The sequence below is a fragment of the Bos grunniens genome, chromosome 11 (genome assembly GCF_055505025.1).
Source record: "Bos grunniens cultivar Pamir isolate PY7600 chromosome 11, Bosgru_T2T1.0, whole genome shotgun sequence".
NCBI lineage: Eukaryota > Metazoa > Chordata > Mammalia > Artiodactyla > Bovidae > Bos > Bos grunniens.
This window is the reverse complement of record NC_141175.1, coordinates 14,188,674-14,205,123: the sequence shown is the minus strand read 5'-3', so window position 1 is coordinate 14,205,123 and position 16,450 is coordinate 14,188,674. Positions and strand designations below refer to the sequence as shown.

The 16,450-nt window shown below is 40.4% G+C and overlaps 2 protein-coding genes across 2 annotated transcripts; one reads left to right on the top strand and one right to left on the bottom strand.

The window, feature by feature from the left end:
- The first annotated feature begins 409 nt into the window (after positions 1-409).
- Positions 410-1,677, top strand: LOC147362607 (olfactory receptor 1N1). The gene has a single exon (XM_086325385.1). The coding sequence runs from the start codon at positions 494-496 to the stop codon at positions 1,427-1,429; it is 936 nt and encodes a 311-aa protein (XP_086181511.1). The 5' UTR covers positions 410-493; the 3' UTR covers positions 1,430-1,677.
- A 5,510-nt stretch (positions 1,678-7,187) lies between these two features.
- LOC147362606 (olfactory receptor 1J4-like) lies at positions 7,188-8,258 on the bottom strand. The gene has a single exon (XM_086328360.1). It carries the CDS (start codon positions 8,256-8,258, stop codon positions 7,188-7,190), a length of 1,071 nt encoding a protein of 356 aa, XP_086184486.1.
- Between the last annotated feature and the right edge of the window lie 8,192 nt (positions 8,259-16,450).

Sequence of the window (16,450 nt, the reverse complement as noted above, 5' to 3'; positions counted from 1 at the left end):
AAAATGCACTCCATAGTTTCTATTTCAGAAGAAAAGATAAGAAAATAATGCCCTTCACTCTAAAATGAGATATTGTGAGGGCTTTAAAAACAATTTTTTATGGAATTCAAGAGCTATTAACAGAGTATAAGATTTAGCTCACCTCCACCTACGCGTGTGTCCATGCTACTAAAAATGATGACACTGATACAGGGCTGCAGAAGTAGACCAAAACTTTGTAAGACTGAAGCTGAATATGCCCAGAGACTCCCTAAAAGAATCATTTCTGTATAAAAGATTGACCAGAGGGAAGAGAGAGGAAAGAAAAAAAAGCTATGATATTCATAAGGAGGAAAGAAAGAAGTATGGTCAGATTGGAGGTGAAGTCCAGATTGGGGATGAAAATGAAATAAAAGGGAGATTTGGGAGTTGGAAAATTTGACAGACGGCACAGAGTTCTAGAAGAAATCTAGCATTCTAACTCTCCTTCCTACCTTCTAGATGCAGCAGAGTCATGGAAAACCAAACCAGCGTTTCTGAATTTTTCCTGCGAGGAATACCTGGCTCGCCAGAGCAACAGCAGTTATTCTTTGGAATTTTCCTGTGTATGTATCTTGTCACCTTGACGGGGAATGTGCTCATCATCCTGGCCATCAGCTCTGACCCACACCTCCACACCCCCATGTATTTCTTTTTGGCCAACCTGTCTTATGTTGACATGGGTTTAACATCCTCCACAGTAACCAAGATGCTGGTAAATATACAGACACAACTTCATACCATCTCCTATGTTGGCTGCCTCACACAGATGTACTTCTTTCTGATGTTTGGTGATCTGGACAGCTTCTTCCTGGCCGTGATGGCATATGATCGCTACGTGGCCATTTGCCGCCCTCTCCACTACTGCACGGTTATGAGTCTGCAAGTCTGTTCCCTGCTGCTTGCACTGTGTTGGATCCTCACCCACATTGTTGCCTTGACTCACACCCTCCTCATGGCTCGGCTGTCCTTCTGTGTTGTTGGGGAAATAGCTCACTTTTTCTGTGACATAATTCCTGTCCTGAAGCTGTCCTGTTCTGACACCGGCATCAATGAGTTGATGGTCTTTGCCTTAGGAGGCACCGTGCTGATGGTCCCCTTCATATGCATTGTCATCTCCTACATTCACATTGTATCTGCCATTCTGAGGGTCCGAACGCCAGGTGGGGGTAGCAAGGCCTTTTCCACCTGCAGTTCCCATCTTTGTGTCGTCTGTGTCTTCTATGGGACCCTGTTCAGTGCCTATCTGTGTCCTCCATCCGTTGCCTCTGAAGACAAGGACATTGCAGCAGCTGCAGTGTACACTCTAGTGACCCCCATGCTGAACCCCTTCATCTACAGCCTAAGAAACAAGGACATGAAGGTGGCCCTTAAGAGGCTCCTCAGTCATAGGAGAATTACTGCTTCTTAGCTCTAGTGATAGTAACTTTCAGTGAAAAGACATAGACTTGAAGTCAAACTTGGCTTCAGTTTTGATCTGCCACACAATAGTCATAAAAGTTACCTAACCTTGCTGAAACTTAGACTTCTCATCAATAAAACGGAAATGTAATCTCTACTTAATAATGTGACTTGGGGGATTAACTAAGATAAACTAGAAAATGTGTGTAGTATACTGGCTCATAATAGGATGTTTTTAATAAATGATGGCTATTATTATTAGCATCATTCTCAATCTTCATCCCTCTTTCACTGAAAAGGTATAAAAATCTTTTCTTTGAGATCCATTCATTAAACAAATATACACCAGACACCTACTATGTGGGGGGAGGTTTAATAAGTTCTGGGAATAGAACCCTGAACAAGACATTGACCTTGCTTTCATGACACTTTCATTCCAGGTTGTTAATTTGTCAATCATAAAATTGGTGGTCATCTCTATGTTCATAGCACTAAGTGGAGGTTTGGACAAAAGAAATAAAGAGTAGAAGTCCATTCTAGGAGACGCAAAATAGGTAAAGACTTCCCTGACTGAAGACTGATATTTCAATGTTTAGGTTTCCACAATGGTTACTTTATATTCCATGGTTTGCCAAAATTTCAACCAGGAAAGATGATTGAGTTCCATGGGCTGCCTCTTCACCCTACTTATGGGCCAAAATGTTCAGTGCCAAGCATCTTTTGTGTGACCTGAAGGAGTGAACACTGCAAACTTTTCCTTATTTACTTTCAGGTTTGTTGTCAGATCTAAAAGGGGCACCAAAGCTTAAACAATTGCAGAGATAGGAAAAAAAACAACCTTTTTATGGGCACCTAAGTTTTCTTCTGCCTTTAAGAATCTTAAACACATTAAAAATATTGTTGTTAAAAATAAAGACCATAAAATTTTGACTCCTCACATCCCCCCTGGTGTGACCAGGAGTCTACTGGCTACCTAAAACCCCTCCCCAAAGCAGTTTGTTTCTCATACTCAGTCTGTCTTAAAATGTCTCACAATACCTATATGTGTAAATTAATTTTCATTACTGAGCATCCTTCATGGAATTAAACTCTCCCAGCCTTCAGCAGTGGAAGGCATAAATGTGAATCATTTCAAGCAGCAGCCTCATTTTAGTACTTGACGATTCCATTTGTTTGCTGATTGGAGGTGGGGCTTCTGTTCCCTCGAGATCTCCTTTCTGGATAGTCTCTCTAGGGTCCTTGACTCGGTGAGAAGGGCTTTCTTTTTTCCCCTTTTTAGTAATGAAGCATGATTGCTCTGCAATGTTGTGTTACTTTCTGCTATATAATGAAGTGTATCAGCTACATGTATACATATATTCCTTCCCTCTTGGACCTTCCTCCCACCCCTCTAGTTCATCACAGAGCACCAAGCTGAGCTCCCTGTGCTACACAGCCTGTTCTCACTAGCTACCTATTTTACACATGGTAGTGTATATATATGGGAGAAGGCAATGGCACCCCACTCCAGAACTGTTGCCCGGAAATCCCATGGATGGAGGAGCCTGGTAGGCTGCAGTCCATGGGGTCACTAAGAGTCAGACATGACTGAGCGACTTCACTTTCACTTTCCACTTTCATGCATTGGAGAAGGAAAAGACAACCCACTCCAGTGTTCTTGCCTGGAGAATCCCATGGACGGAGAAGCCTGGTAGGCTGCAGTCCATGGGGTCACACAGAGTCGGACACGACTGAAGCAACTTGGCAGCAGTGTATATATATCAATCCCAATCTCTGAATTCATTCATTGCAGCACAATTTACAATAGCCAGGATACAGAAACAACCTTAATGTTCAATGACAGGTTTATGGGTAAAGAAGATGTAGTACATATATACAATGGAATACTACTCGGCCATAAAATGGAAAAAAATTGGTTCACTTGTAGAGATGCAGATGGACACAGAGTCTGTCATGTCATATGGAATGAAGTAAGTCAGAAAGAGAAAAACAAATTCATATATTAATGCATATTTGTGGAATCTAGAAAAATGGTATTTTCAGGTCAGGAACAGAGATGCAGACACAGAGGATGGATATGAAGAGGACCTTCTCAAATAATCAGATCTGGAGCTATTGAAGCCCCAGAGTCCTTCTGTCCCATCTTCTTATCGATGACTGTCATTTCATTTTCTTGTCATCTATTATTTTGCAGACTATGGGGAACTGATAGTCTAGTCTCACTGAACCATTAACCTCTAGCGTTCTTTCGTCCTTTGAATTGGCAAGAAAATATCTTCTGCCCCTCTTGATTGGCTCTTTTAGGAAAGGCATCTCTGGCAGGGTTCTAAAGCTCATGTTGACAAATCACATGGACAAGACAGGGGCTAGGATGTGAGATTACTGAACACAGCATCCAACCAACCTTGCCATCCATGACCTTTCTGATACTCTGAACCTGTTGCTCACACTGGCCCCCATCAGTTCACCTTCTCTACTCATTCTGACCCTCAGGTAATCTTAATCCAGTAACAGTGCAGTGCACATAGGAACCCTGTTGGGTGGCTGGATTTACATTTATCCTACAGGTCCCAAACAGACTAGATGAGACTGGGTTCCCCACAACCAGGATAGTTATCGCTGTATTTAAATTTCCAAACTTATTTATCTCCTGTTACATCCTATCATCCAGACCCCCATCTCTAAATTCAACCTTCAATTATTTTAGATCCCCAATTCAAATAAGGTTAATGTGATATTGACATTAAAACAATTCACACTGGATTACAAGTCACTTCTAACTCTGCATTTTGGTAGTGTCATCTGAGAAAGAAGTGCTTTTGATTGGGATCTGTTCATGGGTGGGTGATGAAGAGTTTCTGGTCACCCCTTCACTATTCAAGGTACTTGCCTTCCTCTTGCTTGGAGCCCTTTTATAAAAAAGCAGGTAGTCAGAAACTTATTCTCTCTCCCACTTAAGACTATTACAGTGTAGACAGCCCTGGCATGGCTGAGGGAAAATGCTTCAAATAAAGTTCATACTTTCAAAGAGATTTTCAGAAGTTTTATATACATAACCAAATCAATATGGTGAATACCAGCTTGCTTTGGACTGTTCACAACCAAGGAAAGCCAATCTAGCATAGCAGGTGGTGATAAAACTCTTCCCAACAAGCAAGTGCCTTTGACATTTTTTGAGAAAAATCCACTAAGAGCACTGTCACCCATCCATGACCAAAAATGTGAAGAACAGCAATGACCTCTTTAGGGAATGAGCCAGAGACAACCAGGTAGATGATCAGGGATCCAAAACAGAACTCTAGTGCCAACAGGGATGCTGAGCCAGGCACTCATGGGTGTGTCCAGGCCAAAAACTACCCAAAAGCTCTGAGCGATCAAGCCTCGTCTCTGGCCCCGGATTGAATTCTTCTCCTCCGGGGGCCAAGAATCCTGGTGTATTCACGTGATTCAACAACAACCTTTCAATATTTTCTCTAGGACAGCACAAAAGGCTTCAGCTCTGTTCAGGTTTGGGTTCTGGAACTGGAGGATACTAAGCCTGCAGACACAGTAACTCCATGTCTGTAGCTTAGTTGTTCAGGGTTGGGGTAGGGGACAATTTTGTCCTTCCACAAAGTCAACTGGGATGTTGAATAGCAGCTTCATCAGCTCCAGGGGCTTCCCTAATGCCTCAGCTGGGAAAGAATCTGCCTGAAATTCAGGAGACATAGGAGATGCAGGTTCAATTCCTGGGTTGGAAAGACCCCCTGGAGAAGGCAATGGCAACCCACTCCAGTATTCTTGCCCGAAAAGTCCCATGGACAGAGGAGCCTGGTGGGCTACAGTCCATAGGCTACTCACAAAGAGTCAGACATGACTGAATATGAGCACATCAGCTCCAGGTCAAGGATCACTCTCTGAGTGAATGTCAAACAGGTAGAGAGTAAGATACTCTTCTGATCTCTTTCCTCATCTACTCAGCCACCAACTTATCCATTGCTTCTTGGTCATTTGGTTCTAGCCTCATCAGCCGAGATGTGTAACTGTGTCCTTAGGAGTGCAGATTACCTTTGTATTGGGAATATAATCTCTATTCTATGATTCCAAGTTGGCATAATTCAGGAATATTTTTGCAAATTTTCCTCCAAAATTCACCTCTGATGAATCAGTAGGGAAAGCTAATATTGATTATTCTTGGTCAATTGTAATGCTGACCAAATTTAGTATTTAATTTTTAAATCAAAAATACATTAAATGTTTTATAATATTTTAATTTACACAAGAGAAATTGATATTTAGAGGAGTTAAGTGAGTTGTCTGAGGCCATACCCTATGGCAGATACAACTTACTTGAGCTCTGTCTTTCCCACATGCTCTTCTCTTACAGCTATGTGGTGCTGAGCCTCAGAAGCAGATTTGATCATGGTTGTCCTTAAATGACTGCAGCCTGAACAAAGAAAACTATGTGATCCTTTACTGGATGTCAAAGAAAATAGATTACTTGGCTTATAACACAAACCTAGGTTCCCTAAACTGAGTACAAATGAGTTTCTGGGAGACATATTTTGACATTGAATGTGACATGCTCCAAATTCAGTGTGGGCAACAGAAGACTCCAGTCCCAGTCTGGACTGAGCAGGTGTCTCCTTGAAACTCATACATGCAGTCAGAAAAATCCATAGACTTTGTTTCAGTGTTTCTAAATCAAGAACAAGCTTTGAGTCCTAAAGTGGAGGAACTGAACTCATATCTGTAGATTGTTTCCTGAAGCAATAAAGGCTACTATACAGTTTCTTCTCCTGATCCACCATTATTACCACCACCAAGAAAAACTGAAAAGAACGCTGAAGGGAAAGTGAGGAAATTAAAGGAAATACATTACAAATCCCAAGCTTTCTACACTGTGGGAGCCTTGTTAGACAGTATCTTCCAGCAGGTCATAAGAACCCCATTTCTTTCTCTCCATCCTCTAGGAATCACCATTCTGGTCTCTGCTTCTATGAATTTGACTATTTTAGATTCCATTTATAAGTGAGATCATGAAATGTTGTTTTTTTTTTAATTTGACTTATTTCACTTGGCATAATGTACAAAGTTCCAGTTATGCAGATGTATAACTTCTCGGGAGGTCCAAAGTATGGCAAGAGGACTATAGTTAAACATACTATATTGTATGGCTTTTCTGGTGGCTCAGATGGTAAAGAATCTGCCTTCAATGCAGGAGACCTGGGTTTGACCCTTGGGTTGGGGAGATCCCCTGGAGAAGGGAATGACAACCCACTCTAGTATTCTTGCCCGAGAATTTCATGGACAGAGGAACCTGATGGGCTACAGCCCATGGGGTCACAAAGAGTTGGACATGACTGTTTAACTAACACACACATACTGTATGCTAGATATTTACTAGTAAAGTGGATAATAAATTACATCTTCTCAACAAACACACACACAAATGGATTAAACTGATAACTATGATGATGAATATGTGAACTTGATTGTAGTGGTTATTTCACAATGTATATACATCAAAATATCAAATATAAACATTAAATATTTACAATGTGTATATGATGATTTTAGCTCAACAGATATGTTTTAAAAAGAACTAATAAATTCCTGAGAAATAAGACTAGAGACATAAGTATTACCAGTTGTGTAGTTTCTCAATCTAATACACAAGATCAAAAATCAAGAATATCTACTCAGAATCCATAATTTATACTAATAAATTGTAAGGGAACAATAACTGTAAAAGAATGCAATCAAGTGGTCAAACATTCACTGAGTATTCATTTCTTGCCAGGCTCAAATGTAGCGATGTAGGATCTGGGGTTTGTGTGAACACACGTGGCTGTTACAAAGATGAGCAAACACCGAGACAAGACTTTCGCCCTGTGCGAGAGTCTCTCCAGGGCCTCCTTCATGTCCCTGTTCCTTAGGTTATGAATGAAGGGGTTCAGCAGTAGAGTGACCACTGTGTACATCACAGAGACAACGGTGATCTTGTCCCTGGAGGTGCTAGATGAGGGGAAAATATACAGCCCAATAATTGTTCCATAATACAGAGACACAACAGAGAGGTGAGAGCCACATGTGGACAATGCTTTGCAGATCCCCTTGGTGGAGGGGACCTTCAGGATGGTGGCCCCGATGCGGCCATAAGAGATCAGGATGCATACTAGTGGGAGGACGATGACGGCCACTCCTGCTGTGAAAATGGCCAGCTCATTGAGGGATGTGTCTGAGCAGGAGAGCTTCAGCAGGGCACCAAGGTCACAGAAGAAATGGGGGATGCTGAGGTCAGCACAAAAGGACAGCCGGGTCAGGAGGAGGGTGTGACACAGGGCACTGGCACAGGAGAGAATCCAGGATGCAGTTACTAGTAAGGTGCACAGCCCCTGTCCCATGATGGTGGTGTAGTGGAGAGGGTGGCAGACGGCCACATACCGATCATAGGCCATCGAGGTGAGCAGGAAATCATCCAGATTAGTAAAAAATAGGAAAAAATACATCTGTGTTACACATCCAGGATAGGGGATGGATTGATCCTGAGTCTGCATGTTCACGAGCATCTTAGAGATGATGACAGATGAGAAGGAGACGTCAGTGAGGGCCAAGTGGCTGAGGAAGAAGTACATGGGGGAGTGGAGGTGAGGGTCCAGCCTGATAAGCAGGAGGATGAGCACATTGCCCAGCACCGTGGTCAGGTACATGCCCAGGAACAGGGCAAAGAACATGCTCTGATGCTCTGGCCGGATGGGGAGCCCCAGAAGGAGGAACTCGGACATGCTGCTATGATTCTCCCTGTTGATGCTCTTCTCCTGTCTGCTGGGAATGAAAGGACAGTGAAAGAAGCACATTTTGATTGCAGCAGACATATATAAATGAGTCCTTTCTCTTGGTGAATATGTCAGTGTCTGTCTGCATTGCCATGTCCCTGCAGAAACCCCTAAGATGAATGGTATTACCATGTATAATGAGGGAATTTACCAACCAAGAAGAGTTTGATACAAAGGAGATACTGGCCCAGTGGCATTTTTCCATCACCTCAGTAAACAGAAAGTGTCACACTGTCTTAGCAGAGAAATAGTAAGTTAAAAACCTCCCTAATTTCTCTTCTATTTCTGTACATATAATCAGAGGGTTTAGACCTTCAGGCCGTGACATATTGACGTATTGAAATCTGACTTCAAAGTCCTTTCATATATCAAGTATAAGGAGGATGTTTCATCAACAAATTCTCAAAGGAAAGTGGGTCAAAAATACACAGCCAAGGAATTTCCTGGCAGCCCAGTGCTTAAGACTTCACCTTGCAAGTCAGGGAGCGTGGGTTCAATCCCTCGTCCATGTATAAAGATATCACATGCCTTATGACTAAAAACCAAAACATGAAGCAAAACAATGTGGTAACAAATTCAGCAAAGAATTTAAAAAATGATCCACAGGAAAAAATTTCTTTAAAAATAAATAAGCAAATATAGTCAGTTCCATTATGTATAAAGGCTGAAGAAAGAAGCTTAACTGTCAACTGAGCTCAGAGTATCTTAGAGCTCAATCTTGCAATATCACTGCTCTATGAAGTAAAAATATTACTGGCAGTTACAGTACTTTATAGCAGTTTCACTTCAGTTCAGTTCAGTTGCTCAGTAGTGTCTGACTCTTTGAAACCCCATGAACTGCAGCACGCCAGGCCTCCCTGTCCATCACCAACTCCTGGAGTTCACCCAGACTCACATCCATTGAGTCAGTGATGCCATCCAACCATCTATCCTCTGTCGTCCCCTTCTCTTCCTGCCCTCTATCTTTCCCAGCATCAGGGTCTTTTCAAATGAGTCAGCTCTTCACATCAGGTGGCCAAAGTATTGGAGCTTCAGCTTCAACATGAGTCCTTCCAGTGAACACCCAGGACTGATCTCCTTTAGGATGGAATGGCTGGATCACCTTGCAGTCCAACGGACTCTCAAGAGTCTTCTCCAACACCACAGTTAGACCCAGAGGGATAGTATGGGGAGGGAGGAGGGAGGAGGGTTCAGGATTGGGAACACATGTATACCTGTGGCGGATTCATTTTGATATTTGGCAAAACTAATACAATTATGTAAAGTTTAAAAATAAAATAAAATTTTTTAAAAAGCATCAATTCTTCTGTGCTCAGCTTTCTTTATAGAAACGCTAACATCTATACATGACTACTGGAAAAACCATAGCCTTGACTAGACAGACCTTTGTTGACAAAGTAATGTCTTTGCTTTTTAATGTACTGTCTAAGTTGGTCATAACTTTCCTTCCAAGGAATAAGCGTCTTTTAATTTCATGGCTGCAATCACCATCTGCAGTGATTTTGGAGCCCCCCCAAAAATAAAATCGGCCACTGTTTCCACTGTTTCCCCATCTATTTGCCATGAAGTGATGGGACCAGATACCATGATCTTAGTTCTCTGAATTTTAAGTTGTTTTTTTTTTAATTTTATTTTATTTTTAAACTTTACAATATTGTATTAGTTTTGCCAAATATCAAAATGAATCCGCCACAGGTATACCTGTGTTCCCCATCCTGAACCCTCCTCCCTCCTCCCTCCCCATACCCTCCCTCTGGGTCGTCCCAGTGCACCAGCCCCAAGCATCCACTACCGTGCATCGAACCTGGACTGGTGACTCGTTTCATACATGATATTATACATGTTTCAATGCCATTCTCCCAAATCTCCCCACCCTCTCCCTCTCCCACAGAGTCCATAAGACTGATCTATACATCAGTGTCTCTTTTGCTGTTTCATACACAGGGTTATTGTTACCATCTTTCTAAATTCCATATATATGCGTTAGTATACTGTATTGGTGTTTTTCTTTCTGGCTTACTTCACTCTGTATAATAGGCTCCAGTTTCATCCACCTCATTAGAACTGATTCAAATGTATTCTTTTTAATGGTTGAGTAATACTCCATTGTGTATATGTACCACAGCTTTCTTATCCATTCATCTGCTGATGGGCATCTAGGCTGCTTCCATGTCCTGGCTATTATAAACAGTGCTGCGATGAGCATTGGGGTACACGTGTCTCTTGCCCTTCTGGTTTCCTCAGTGTGTATGCCCAGCAATGGGATTGCTAGATCATAAGGCAGCTCTATTTCCAGTTTTTTAAGGAATCTCCACACTGTTCTCCATAGTGGCTGTACTAGTTTGCATTCCCACCAACAGTGTAAGAGGGTTCCCTTTTCTCCACACCCTCTCCAGCATTTATTGCTTGTAGACTTTTGGATGCAGTAGAACATAGGCAAAACACTCTCCGACATACATCACAGCAGGATCCTCTATGACCCACCTCCCAGAATATTGGAAATAAAAGCAAAAATAAACAAATGGAACCTAATTAAACTTAAAAGCTTCTGCACAACAAAGGAAACTATTAGCAAGGTGAAAAGGCAGCCTTCAGAATGGGAGAAAATAATAGCAAATGAAGCAACTGACAAAGAATTAGTCTCAAAAATGTACAAGCAACTCCTACAGCTCAACTCCAGAAAAATAAATGACCCAATCAAAAAATGGGCCAAAGAACTAAATAGACATTTCTCCAAAGAAGACATACATACAGATGGCTAACAAACACATGAAAAGATGCTCAACGTCACTCATTATCAGAGAAATACAAATCAAAACCACTATGAGGTACCATTTCACACCAGTCAGAATGGCTGAATTTTAAGTTTTAAGCCAACTTTTTCACTCTCCTCTTTCACTTTGATACTAGTACTCAAATTTATCATTCTCCAATATCCTCCAATATTCAACAAAATCCTCTTGTTGAAGAGTTCCCTAATCCAAAATAAAAACAGTTGCTGCCAAGAGGTGTCAAAGAGATATGCCCTGATATGCTTTCTCCTTTCATCTTTAAGAACTAGTAGTAAAGGTATCATAAGCAAGAGCACAGAGAAGTGCTGAGCACCTGTATACACACACACACACACACACACACACACACAAATACACACCTGCCATTGGTGTAGGAGACCCAGTTCTTCTCTGAACTTTATGCTCAAGTAATGGAGCTACCTTGGGTAAGAACTGGTTTCGCAGACTCTTTGTAGGACACCTGGAGACTAGATTTATCCACTTCTGTGGTCCTGAACCACTCACCAGCATCAGAGAAAAAAGAGCTAGACCCTCAATTCACCAACATCAGAAATGGAGATATAAAGACTGCTCTGTCCACCAGGGAGTGGACCCAACTGGACAGGGCTCAAAGCTCTACGTTACAGACATGCATTAAACATGTATTTATTGCTCAGTTTTCTTGTTTATCCCTCCAGGACACATGCCCTAGGGCAGTGGTTCCTAAACTTTGATGTTCCCTAGAATGTGCTGAGGAGCTTATTAAAGATGCAGATCCCAGTGCCATCTCCAGTGACGCTCATTCTTGAACTCTATGGCCAGGGAATTCTGACACACATTGTCCTATGGGCCGACACTGAGAAAGCGGTGTCCTTACGAAGAATGTCATGATGATGCCCTGTGGGTGTGAGCCCAAAGGAGATGTGGAAAGACCCCCTTATTGACCCTTCTTACAAGCTTAAAGTTTCCACTAGTTAAGTCAAAGCTTGGGATGTGAGGATGGAATTTTCTCCCAAGCCGAGATGCCTTCTTAGTTTGTTGCCTTCTAAGTAAATCTGCTTCATGGTAGAGATCCAAATACAATATGAGAAAGTCAAAGTATTTCCCTTGTCTTTTTATTCATTTTTTATACTTCTAAAATGGTTTTCATTCACAAAACTTTATATTTACATTTGTTGTTGTTCTATCAAAGTGTTAGTTGCTCAGTCATGTCTGACTCTTTGCACCCCATGGACAGTAGCCCACCAGGCTCCTCTGTCAGTGGAATTTTCCAGAGAAGAATATTGGAGTTGTCGTTCAACTCCATTTGTTGTTTTCAGTTGCTAAGCTCTGTCCACCTCTTGCAACCCCATGAACTTCACCATGCCAGGCTTCCCTGTTTTTTGCTATCTTCCAGAGTTTGCTCAGACTTATGTTCATTGAGTCAGTAATGCCATCCAACCATCTCATCCTCTGTCATCCCCTTCTTTTCCTGCCCTCAATCTTTCCTAGCATCAGGGTCTGTTCCAGTGAGTTGTCTCTTCGCATCAGGTGGCCAAAGTATTGGAGTTCAGCTTCAGCATCAGTCCTTCCAATGAATATTCAGGGTTGATTTCCTTTATGATTGACGGGTGCAATCTCCTTGCAGTCCAAGGGCCTCTCAAGAGTCTTCTCCAGCCCCACATTTCGAAAGTATCAATATTCGAAACTCAGTCTTCTTTATGGCCCAATGCTCACATCCGTCCATTACCACTGGAAAACCAATACTTTGACTAAATTACATTTTTTAGAATAGTGATGTCTCTGTTTTTTTTTAATGTTCTACGTAGATTTGTCATAGCTGTTCTTCCAAGGTCAAGTGTCTTTAATTTTCATGACTAGTCACCAAATGAAGTGATTTCTGAACCTAAGTAAATAAAATCTGTCACTGTTTCCACTTTTTCCCCATCTATTTGTCATGAGCAATGGGACAGGATGCCATGATCTTTGTTTTGTGAATGTTGCATTTTAAGCCAGCTTTTTCATTCTCCTTTTCCACCCTCATCAAGGGGCTCTTTAGTTCTTCTTTGCTTTCTGCCATTAAAGTGATGGCATCTGCATATGTGAGGTTGTTGATATTTCTCCCAGCAATCTTGATTCCAGCTGGTGATTCATCCAGTCTGGCATTTTACATGATGCATTCTGTATATAAATTAAATAAGCAGAGTGACAATATACAGCCTTTATGTACTCCTTTCCCATTTTGGAAACCATCAGTTGTTCTATGTCCCATGCTAACTATTGCTTCTTGACCTGCACACAGGTTTCTCAGGAGACAGGTAAGGTGCTCTGGTATTTCCTTCTCTTGAAGAATTTCCCACAGTTTGTTGTGATCTACATAGTCAAAGTCTTTAGCGTACTCAGTGAAAGAGAAGATGTTTTTCTGTAATTCTCTTGATGTTTCTATTATCCAACAGATGTTGGATAATATGTGATGTGATCAGATGTGATTTGATCTCTGGTTCCTCTGACTTTTTCTAAATCTAGCTTGGACTTCTGGAAGTTCTTGGTTCACATACTGCTGAAGCCTAGTTTGAATGACTTTGAGTATAATCTTGCTAGCATGTGAAATGAGTGCAGCTGTACTATAGTTTTAACATTCTTTGGCCTTGCCTTTCTTTGGGATTGAAATGAAAACTTCCATTTTTTAGTCCTGGGGCCACTGGCGATTTTTCCAAATTTGCTGGCATACTGAGTGTAGCACTTTAAAAGCATCATCTTTTAGGATATATTTGCATAAATGCGATTTATTTTGCATGGTATCTTAGAGCTTTCTTTTCCTAAAATTTATTTATTGCAATAATGTTTGCAAGTCTACTTCTATGCTTATCAGTGCATAGGATATATATAACATCAATACATTAATCTTATAAATTTTCAAAATTTTAGTTCTCTCTTGCTGAGTTAATTGAGTGATTCTTTAACAAAGGTTCTCTAATTCTTCAATAAGGTAAAACTTTTAAAAATATTATAGTACATCCTGAAGTCTTCTCCTGTGTCAATTGTCTGATCAAGATTACTTTATTATCTCCAAAGCATCCATTTTAACAGGCTGCATTGTCTGAATTCCCCCATGCCTGTGGCTTGCTCCTTTGAAGAGAGAACAACCGAACTTTGAAAATGTCCATGAAAATACATGAAAAATGGAAGTCTAGGTGGAAGCCCATGGAAAGAGAGGCAATAAAGCCAGGCTCTTTTAATCCACCTAAGGAATCATCTAAGTCAGAGCTTATGGAATGAAATAAATAATAATGAGGAAAGTTGCATCATAATATTTTATACATGTATCAAATATCCAAGTCTTTCAAAATATTGTGATTTCCATCTTTATACCCCAAACAGACTAGAGTTGTGGACATCACCACAGCCTTGCATGTCACTCCAGCTACTGGTTACATACTAATTAGTCTTCTGCTTCTGTATAACGTTGGTAAACATATCACATCTTGCATAGTGCAGGCACACACACACACAAAGGGACAAGATGAAAAAACAGGGTAAAAACCTGATGCCAAAAAAGGACACATATGTAGTATGTCGATAAGAGAGATAAAATGAATAGTATAAACTAATCTAAAAGAAGGCCAAAAAGAGGGAAAAGAAAGCAAAAAATCTTTCTCCAAATCTATTTGTACTAAGTGAGCTTTGCAAGGTAGCAGGATTACAAAGTTGATGAATAAAGAACAAAAATCAATGATACTTTATATCCTAGCAGTGAGCACTGAGAATTGAAGTTTTAATATACTAACTAAAATAGTTTAAAAAGCAAAATATGCTTATGGATGAATTTACCAAAATACTTGTATGTTAAAAACCACAAACTCATTCATGGTAAATTTAAAGAGGATGCAAATGAATACAGATACACTTTACACATAGACTGGTTAACTCAATATCATTATGGAGCCAGGTCTCTCCTCCAATTGATAGGGTCAGTGCAATCAAAGGCAGTATGTCAGTAACCCATTTGCAGAAACTGATTCTTAATATTACATGGAAGCAAAAGGGAAGACAAGAAAATCTTAAAATGAAAAGGAAACTGTCATACTCAGTTTACCTAATTTCAAATTTTTTATGCTCCATAGCAAGCAAAATAAAAATAATTGCATGAGAATAGGAATATAGATGAATAGAACAGTGAATATTTTGAAATAGATCAATACACAAAAGGTCAATTAATAGTTTTCAATGCACCAAGGCAATTAATGTGGCAAGCTTAGTGTTTCAAGAAATGGTACCAGCATGCTTCAGTATCAATATGTCTTAAGTACACATGGACTCCTGTGCTGCTCTGCATGCAAAACATAACTGAAAATGGGTCAAATGAGTAAGAACTATAACTGTAAAACTATTTTGAAGAAAACTTTGGACAAAATTTTGGTAAATGTAGGGTAGGCAGTATATTCTTAAATAGGACACAAAAGTCATGAACACTAAAAGGAAAAGAGAAGAATCTTGATTTCAAAAAAATAAAATGCATTTGCTATTCCAAAGAAACTTTTTAATAAAAATTTATTGGGCTACAGTTGCATAACAATGCTGTGTTATTTTCTGATCTCAGAAAAATGAATCTGCCATATGTATATATATCTATAGCCCTGTTTTTTGAATTTCCTTCCCACTTAGGCCACCACAGAGCTTTGAGCAGAGTTCCCTGTGCTGTACAGTAGATTCTCATTAGTATTTATTTAATGCACAATAGTAAATGTCCATTGACAGAGGAATAGATACAGAAGAAGTGGCACATATATACAATGGAATATTATACAGTCACAAAATGCAACAAAATTGTGCCCTATGCCGGCATGTGGATGGGTCTACAAAGTATCTGGGTCTGACATACAGAGTAAAGAGAAAATCAAATATTGTATGTTAATGTCTATACATGGAATCTAGAAAACTGGTAGTGAGGAACTGATTAGACAGGCAAGAATAGAGATGCAGACATAGAGAATGAATTTCTGGACACAGTTGAAGGAGGAGTTGCTGTTATTCAGTCACATGTCTGACTTTCTGCAAGGCCATGGACTGCAGCATACCAGGCTCCCCTGTCCTTCACATAGTATGCTCACAGGAAAGGAGAGGGTGGAAAAAACTGAAAGAGTACCCCTGACATACGTACACAACCATGTGTAATTAGATTGCTAATGAGAAACTGCTACATAGCGCGGGAAACTCAGTGCGGTACTCTGTGATGACATAGAAGGCTGCAAAACATGGGGATGGGAGGGAGGGAGGCTCAAGAGGGAGAGAATATATGTGCTTATACCTGTTTCACACTATGGTATAGCAAAAAAAAAATTGCAGAGAAATTATCCTCCAATAAAAAATAAATAACAAAGTAAATAAATTTTTGAAAAAGAAATAAGTTCCCAGGATATAAGGGGAGAGACTAAGTACTACCAGCTATATATTCTCAGCCTT